At 43.4% G+C, this 9,157-nt stretch overlaps 1 protein-coding gene across 1 annotated transcript in view; it reads right to left on the bottom strand.

Moving 5' to 3' along the window:
* Positions 1-817: 817 nt before the first annotated feature.
* The window catches only part of LOC146193183 (tyrosine-protein phosphatase non-receptor type 7-like), a 50,652-nt gene continuing 42,312 nt past the window's right edge, over positions 818-9,157 (bottom strand). The window contains exon 12 of the mRNA XM_084602602.1: positions 818-8,962. Within this exon, the coding sequence (XP_084458728.1) occupies positions 8,869-8,962 (94 nt within the window). The 3' untranslated portion in view covers positions 818-8,868. The remainder of the gene's footprint in view (positions 8,963-9,157) is intronic.

Below are 9,157 nucleotides of genomic sequence, written 5' to 3'. Positions count from 1 at the left end.
AAATGGCACAGCATCCAACATCTACTGCATCATTGATTTGCATGTAATGTTCTCCAAATGCATGAAAGCAGAAGCTGTACAACTGGTTAATCCTTTAAGGATACCACACCAGCATGCTATTGCAACAAGGTGCATACAGTTAATGTTTGAGCCAAGGACATCTAGTTTACGTAGAACCAACTGCAGTCGATTCATGAAGTGCTGTGCTTATCAAAGATATCCTAAGGTTTGTTCACATCCAGTATGCACCAACATAAAGGACTAATTTTGTGAATGACAAATTGTGGAGACTGCCATTCAAGGTGTATGTTAATTAAATGTGGCAGGATAAGTCACATTAGCAATTGTAAAATGCCGAGATATTTAAAAAATTGGTTTACAGGAAAGGAAATGTGCAGTATCTGACACCCCTCCTTGGAAACCTGAAGAATGACAAAAAGGTGCCATAGTGGAGGGCTATGGAGTAACTTGGACCACCTGGACCTCTTTAACCTGCACTGACATTGCACAGCACACAAAACAGCTGTTTTTTGGCAATTACAAGTGGCTGATACAAGAACAGAATATTGCCTATTTACTGAGGACCTTGCTAGAGATAGACTGCTCGTAAAACATGGTTGAACTCTGAACTGGCATTTTGTAAGACAAGATTAAGCAATGTCGTTTGTACAGGCCTCAGTAGTGCATGAATGTTCACACACATGCTGACCCTTAGAAGCAGGAACAGCAAAATAACTTCAGCTGCTGACAGGTGCATCAACCAAGTTTGTGCAAGCACGCTGAAACAACAACAAGTAACTGAGGAGATAACATCTGGTTTGTTTTGAACATGTTTTATTTTCTTGAGCAACTGTCTTTCGCCGTGCAAAAACTGCTGTGCTTTGCCAACAATGCCTCGAGGACGACGTAAGACAATGAGGGGAAGGGGGGGCAGTGGTTCATGTAAAAGCAAGGATGTCTCAACCTCCTGACTAGCATAAAAGTCTTCACATTTGTGCACTCAGACAAACACGCACGCATTCATGCACTTCAAACCTTGATGGCACAATCGCAGAAAGCCACAATGCCGCTCTTCCAATGAACTGTCCTCATAGGCATGACACGCTTAGTTCACACGTTGGTGGCTTCAATCTGAATTCGTCCTTGGTACCTAAAATGCCAACTGACACAAAATTTTATTTTGGCTGCAATGTTATCAGAGAGCCCTAAAACTAATCCAGGTGAAGTTCATATGTCGTAGGAAACTATTTCCGCAGTTACAAGAGTTTTAAATCTGTGTAGCAGACGACATGTGTGCCTGGCAGCATGTTGAGTTGGATATGACGTAGTAACAGGCACTCGAGAAGCCTCCTCAACCTGGGCCTAATCTGCGTGAACAGTCTGCGGACTGCGTTCAATCAAGAGCCTGAGGCTGAAACGTGATGTGGCTTGATAGGGCTAGATTTGTCAGTGTTAAAGTTATAATTTTCATCATAATTACCATGCAGTGTGTGGCAGTCAGGCGCACGAATGCATGTGGAATGCAAGAAATGCGTGCATAGCATGCATTTTAGAAGTATGGAAAACATAGGGCAAAACAAACTGTGGTCCATACCGATAGTCTGCTTTCATTCGCAGTGTTATAAATTCATACGATCGACGTTCACATCTCCCATAACACCAAAACAAAGCGCCTGCTCATTCGGTGAGATTTCTGCAAGGAGCAACATGCCGCCAGTATGCAATAACTAAAGCACCCAAGGGCCCTATTGCACCCATTTCTACGTCATTTCCAGCTCTTAGTAATGGCTGCCCATTTTCCAGTTTCAGTTTAAGAAACAACTTTTGTGAGTTATTCCTGAAACACTCGCTTCAGTTACAAATGCTACATTTCGCTCTCTCTTGCCGCACTACTAGAAAACCCTCCTATACGAAGTGGAGAATTTCGTTGCAGTTGGCATTTAATGTTAATTTTTCCACAAGAGGTAGGTCTGCAACAAGATTGCAGTTACCTGCAGAATTAAGCAAAGCTTCCGCCTCAGAAAATGTGACGAGTTGTACAAGTTGCAGATAGTTAATCGCTACCTACAGCAACAATGCATGTCTGCTAACTAGGCACCGTAGCCATGTGTTTGTTTGGCTGCACCACAAATGAGACTAAGCACATGTTCAGATATTCTACGCAGCCACTCTCTCTTGAAATGCGATGCATACTTCTCCAAACTCCACACTTACAATCACTTCTGTTCCAGTTGGCAAAGACCTTGTGCCCTCTCCCATCAGTGCATACTGAAAATAAGCTATGGCACAATCTGACAGCGGGTGTCAGAAGGCAGGATGCACCAGTTTCATCTGACCTCAAAATGCTGCAATTCCTTGTGGTGTGTAGGGCTGTGTTCGCTCAACAACATGGCAAGGTGAACAGAAGAAAAAAAAAAAAAAAAAAAAAGCTTAATTTATGCACCACAAGCTATCCCATACTGAGACTGAAAAGCGTTATCCTAGACATGCATTTGATGGGAAGAAGTGTTTCACAGGTTACTTGTGGTGCTTGAAGTTCCTATGCCCTTTTCATCAAAAGAGGCTAAATCATAAATATGGTTAACAGACTGAGATAATGTGATCTTCGTAACACGAACCAATCCAGGTTGGACAGTTTGGATGAGTATTTTGTTGTTTTTTTGCTAATTATATTCAACTAAAAAAAGGCACACCATATGTTTTAGACTTCGGGAAAAAGAAACATAAAATTTGATTCTCACATAACCTCCCTGAACAGAAAAAAAAACAAAAAACAATCCCTCTGAAATGGTGCTCTGATCAGTGAATTGAGAACACCAGGATGAACATAGAAATTAGCAAATAACATCCCTCATGCAATTCGGAACTGGCCTAATTACTTCTTTCTTTAATCCAGAGGTGCGAAGAACCGATGACTGAGGCTCAATGAAAGTGATGCAGTTGGGAAAAGCCGGGATGTCATGCCATAAGGTCGTTGACCTGCCTCCTGCACAACCTCACTGCTCAATGGGCAAAAACAAACCGGTGGCTAAAACCACCATTACACAGTGAAACTGTGACACGTCTGTAAAACAGCCTCCCTTAAACCTTTCCATTTTGTCAACAGGGCAGGGTTTGTACTTGTAAGGTTTCAAAGATGAGTGCATCACTACAAGTTTCACATGCATCCATCACATCACAAATGTCCCAAAGGCTTAGAAATTTGTCTCTTCGTGCCTGCAACAACACATCTCAACAGTGATGTCAACAATCGGCTAGCCAAAGCCAACTTCTTCTAAAATGCTGTCACAGTCTCTGCAGCACAAGAAAGCAGACGTCGACGGCAGGCGTTCATTTCAGTAGGGGGCAAGTACTGTAAAGCGCATAGTTAACATCAACGAACAAGAATGCTCTCCTTAATATGGCGACAGTACAATGCCATGAATGCAGACCAGCTGATCGCCTAACCTTCACAAGCACCGCTTCTTTTAACACACAGATGCAGCCACTTTCCTTAAGTATTGTATTCTCTTCCTTTGTGGCAGAAAAAGCCACACAACATACACTGCGCATCCTTCTTTTCCCATCCTGAAACCACTCTGCTCCTTGAATGCACAAAGGCAGTGCAATTCCAACAACACAGCTGACAGATGAGAAGGCAGGAATAGGTTACAAAAGACGGAGCAATAACGCAATAACATAAGGAGTGGTATAAACAACAATGCTTCAGATACACCTGCAAAGACACCCACCAACACGCATCTAGCACATTTCTTGCACTGTATGGTGGCAACGACAATGTTCAGAAAGAAAATGACAGTTCGTACACTGTTATCTCTGGCCCACTGCGTATTTGTGCTGCAGCTATGGAAAACGCCAGCGAGAGACTGGTCTATTAAAATCGCCTTGTGCAGGTGAAAACTTGGGCGCCCAAGATTGCATGTGTCAACGTCCCCTCATTATTATCTCCCAAGTTCATCCATGCCATTCAGCCAAGCAAGCAAACACATTCAATGCAGTAATCCGGAAGTGAAGATCTCCGAGAGGAAATAGAATCTCTATATAGAACACAACACAGATACAAGAGAACTTCACCAACAAGCCCTGAAGAAATGTTCACAATTTACAAGGTTCACTCACGCTGAATAAAAACATTCAGAAAAAGAATCTACAGGTCCCCTTCCTCTCTCTCTCTCTCTTTTTTAAAATGTGGTTATCACTAAACATTGTGCATGTGCAAAGTAACACACTTCGTGTTGCGATCATGAAGGCTTCAGGGATGCATTCCATATCCAGACCTTGATGAACAAATGCTTTTTATGAAATCGACCCATATCACACTCCAGAAAAAACAAAAGAAATAAAGGATGCAGTTGCAATAGATGGCAAAAGGTATGCAGGTGACTTGAATGATAGTAAGGCGAGGCCTAATGAGAAGGCCCCTTTCAAAACATGGTTTTCCTGATGAACAATATGCATCACAGCTGCTGCATGAGGCATTCAGCTAGCTTTTGGATGAGACATTATACATGTTAAAGAGCACAATAATCAAAAGAAGAGAATATATATTTATATATTTATATATATATATATATGCATGTATAATGGAAACTGCAATAAGCTTTCATGCCCACAGTTCTAATTCCGGGCAGTATAACAGTAGAAGTGAAAAATAAAATAAAAATAAAGTACCTAAAGAACTTCAGGCAGTCATAGACAGGTTTCTACTTTACGGCAAGTTTCCCAACGATAAATGACTTAAAGTCGCACCGGAAGCAAGTCCGACTAGAGACCTGCAGGATAATACTGCGCATACACTTGAACGACAATAAAAGGAAACATCATTGGCTAGACAGATGTGCGTCAAATTAATTACATATACTAATTACTGCACAACAGTCTTATACTCTTCAGACAATCAGGCTTCACTCTTCACTGCCAATGTTCATATTTTACCCTGCTTGCTTTACAAATCTGATGAAAACATACCCTGCAGCTTCCTTTACTTCGGTGCATCATTGACAGCAGCAAAACAGCCAGACAATACTTGGAAATGAAAAAACACCCCTCAGGTAAAACTATAACATGGGAAAAAAAGAGAATGCTTACTAAGGCATAAAATAATGCAGTAGTACTGAAGCGCAAAATGAGGTGTAAAATCGATTGTGAATTATTTTCCCTAAACCACACCGAACCAGCTGCTTGCTTCGATATTCACACACAAACCTGAGAGTATACATTTTGCTGAGAGGGAACAACTCAAGAAGAAGCATGTCAAGATGAAAATTTTCTCTGGCAGCTAGCAAAACACAAAATACACTTCACCACCAATACAGATTAGCTTGCACGGATGTACAGCCTAAAACTGCCTGGCCCAGAACAATGGTGTGCGTGCACAATGAACACTTGTAAAAAAAATGAAGACGTTTGCCATAACAATGGCACTGGCAGGAGATAAGGCATTAGGGTTGCGACCAAAAATATACTGTCAGTAAAGCACACGAACGAGCACAGAAAACCTAGGCAGATCCTGTCCCTAACAGCCTTCCCGAACCACCCAAACTGCCCTAGCTGGTTATGAGATACTTCCTCAAGATGATTCATGTGCAAGAACAAAACATGCTGCAGACAGTAGGTTCACAAAAGGGGCAATGGTGTGAATACAGCAATAGCTAAAAGATGGCTTAGAGAAGCAGCAAAGCAGCACGCACAGCAACACATCAACTGTGCCTTAAGCGAACCACAGTAAGAAAGAAAGATTGCCTTTCAAAAGATTTGCGGAAAATCAGCAAGACGGCACATGGTCACTTTCTTGTAATACTAGAAAAAGATGAAGAAAAAAAAAATGTGCAGGGACCCACAGAAAGGTCAAAAACCAGATTGCAGAGAGTGAAATGATGAAGCCACTGTGCTTGATAAGCCTTACGAAGGAAGCCAAAATGCCCTTTGCACACCAAATTAGGTTATGCTAGCAAGAGCATCCGCCCTTTCATGGTTTGCAGGTGGAGATACTCTGTCAGACCTCCAGTATCGTTCACCTGCATTTCGATTCTTCCTCTTCCTTGACTACAAGAGCCCAAGCATCACAACTCCAACTAGTTGATCTACATCTGGGGACCTCGATCTCACTGAAAGTTCAAAAATAAGAATGCTCACCTCTACCAAAACCCTTTACAGGAGCATGAACAATGGTTTCCAGTGATTTCACTCACACTTTAGTGCGCAGTTTTCAATAGTTTCTATTCAATGCCTGAAATAAACCCAACGGTGCCTTTAGACGCCCCTGAATGACCCAGCACTTCCCAGGTTGCAGCACATTTGCACTACACACTAGCAGCCAGCTGAACAGTCCACGAAGCGATGTGCACTCTTCAACTTTCAATGCAGCATGCCAGGCTGTACTTGGAATATACCAGGATCCCAAACAAGCTGGGCTTAGTCAACGGCCAGCCACATGTAATGATGCTTATGGGCTACAACTTTACGATATATTGCTTTGTAAATCTGCACACTAGTTCTACATGGCAGCCAGTTGCCACTCAAATGGAAGATGAGATACTGAAATGTAACTGGTACACAAAGGGTGCAGAGCAGTGCTATATTCTCTCCCCCTCACCCATCCACTCCCTCCTCTGTTCCCTGGCAATCCAGATGTGGTGGCCTACCAGAGTGGCATTTCCAAGTGAGAGCATCTGTCGCATTGCACTCAGAAGGCTTGCCAGAGATGCAGGAAGGAGCATGATCAATATGGAATCTCTGTATGCTAAGAGCATCCCAACCCACACAAGTGTGACTCCTCCTCAAAGGAGAGGGGGGACAGGAATAGAAAACAACCCAGGATACTGAATGTCAAAAAGCAACAAAAAGGTATCCAGCTCTCAACATATTGCACATCCCAGACACTGATAGGTGAAGGCTTTCCTATAATACTGAGATAATATCCAGAAGTACTATACAAGAGCTGGATCTTGTCGTTACTCACCTGGCATGCAAAAACATGGAGGCTAACAAAAAGAGTCCAACTTAAACAGGGGCAATGTAGTGAGCTATGGAATGAGAAATGACAGGTGCAATGCTAAGAGATTAGGGAGTATGCATAGTGCATCAGTGAACTAACTTGAGCTTCTGACCTTCTAGTTGATACCAAGGAGAAATATAATTTAACAACACGTTGCATGAGGAGAGTCAGTGTTCATAGTGTCTTCTCTTTCTTCTGTCTGTTGTCAGTTTTGCTGGGCACGGGCAGGAAATGTAATGAGAAGGCAAGATAAGCAAATGCCGTTAAAAGGACCACTGTCCACCCTCTGGCCCAACATATTTTCTTCCTCGGAGAAGTCTGTGAACCTTCACTGCCAGATTGCAAGGCTGCAAACATTTTTTCAAAAGATTACTAATTAATAGCGCAGTTACAGCCAATGAAATCAACCAGTTTTGCCAGGTTTCCCTCCTTCTGTTCCCTCTCAGTGGTTTTTTTTTTTACTCCCCTGCCTGGCTGTTTAACCTCTGCAAAGTAAATTCCTCTTCCTCCTCAGCGTTTGGCAGGAAGCGTGGTGTCTGGTGGAGTATTTCACTTGTGTACGTCGTGGCCCCACGTTTTGAGGAATTTTTTTTTCTTCTGTTTTCCTATCTCGTGCACGATGGGCCAAGTCTTCAATGTATAGGGGGACCTCCAGGTGACCTTTAGTCAAAAGCCAAGAAGGGAGCTTGCCCTTTCCCCTCCTATCGTGGTTTCTCCGGTATTCCTTAAAAAAGCAGGCAGGTGCACGTCTGTGCCTGTGCGTGTGTGTGCATCTGCCTTTTCTGTGTTCACGGTCACAGAACAATCTGAATGGTGAACGTAATGTCTCGGAACACTCTGAAGCGTGCACAGACTAGGAAAAGAAACTAAAAGCATTCATTTTGTGCGGTTGTATGATTGTGTGAAAATGAAAGGCATAATGGAAAAGCGCGTAGCAAGTGGCTGACACAATTAGTGGCCTATGCCCACTCTTTTCCTCTCAGTAAGATAGAAGGACCAATCGATGCCGTCTCCGGTTGCACATCATCCCCATGGCTTGTCTGGCCAGCGCAGAAAATGAGGAAGCTGGCTTTCCGAACGGGAGCATGAGAAAGCTTTGATTTGTGCTTTTGATGTTTTCCGCTGTGCGCACTGTTGTAGTATTTTGTAAAGAGTATCTCTGATATCTGATCGAATAAAAAAGCCCTGGACAGCGGACCTTAAGGGCAAGAAACTAGTCTCCAAGGGGCGGTAGACCTAGGAGGGGGTGGGAGAGGTGGGCCGATGACATTAGGAAGTTTGTGAGGGCTGAGGAGATGCATCTAACACAGGACCGCATTAATTGGAGGAATATGGAAGAAGCCTTTGTCCCACAGTGGGTGTGGTCAGGCTGGTGATGGGGTGAGGATGATACAGCTCACAATGATGAATCAAAACCTTCCAGGTTGTCAAACCCCACGATCACTAACAGCCCAACAACCCCTTGCCCCAGCAACTGTATGAACACCATAAAAAACATGCCGTACAGACAACAAAAAACAAAAGCGCAACAGTGGATGTGGCTGAAATGGTTAAAAGGCGCATGCTCAAAAATGACGCTGAGCAGTTGCAGTGCGCTCCAAGCATAGAGCAAGAGAAGGTCCAAGTTCATGCAGCAAGGTTCATTCATACCACACTTCAACTTGAGGGCACTGTGGCACCATTCCAGCAGCGCATCTCCTCTGCACAACACCTGAAGGAGACATTGACACCATGTTGCTGGATGGACAATGCATCGGCTGCCGAATGAGGCCTACGTCCGGCCAGCATCGCCCAGTGCGCCTCTCAAGCAATGCGTGCTGGTGGGGTGAGTGGCAGTCCCGCCAGGACTGGCATCCTGTCTTGAGGACTGCTCAGCGAGCGCCCTTAGGTGGCAGTTCACGCTCAAAGAGGCAAAGCGTCCTGTGGACAAATTCATACTGCTCTGCCGTTTGCACCATGCCTCCCCTGCAATGAAGATAGGCAACAGTCATTGGCAGTATCGTATTAGTATTAGATACGATATCAAAAATACATGTTTACAGTATTGTGTATTTTAATGATACTTGACACTAAAATATATATATATATATATATATATATATAAAAGAGAAAGAGAGACTGCAAATACTGAAGCCACTGTGAGCCAGACATTGGTTAACT

Source organism: Amblyomma maculatum, chromosome 4 (assembly GCF_055883805.1).
Source record: "Amblyomma maculatum isolate TAMU_Amacu chromosome 4, ASM5588380v1, whole genome shotgun sequence".
NCBI lineage: Eukaryota > Metazoa > Arthropoda > Arachnida > Ixodida > Ixodidae > Amblyomma > Amblyomma maculatum.
The sequence above is the reverse complement of the archived record's forward strand: the minus strand, read 5'-3'. Positions and strand labels throughout refer to the sequence as shown.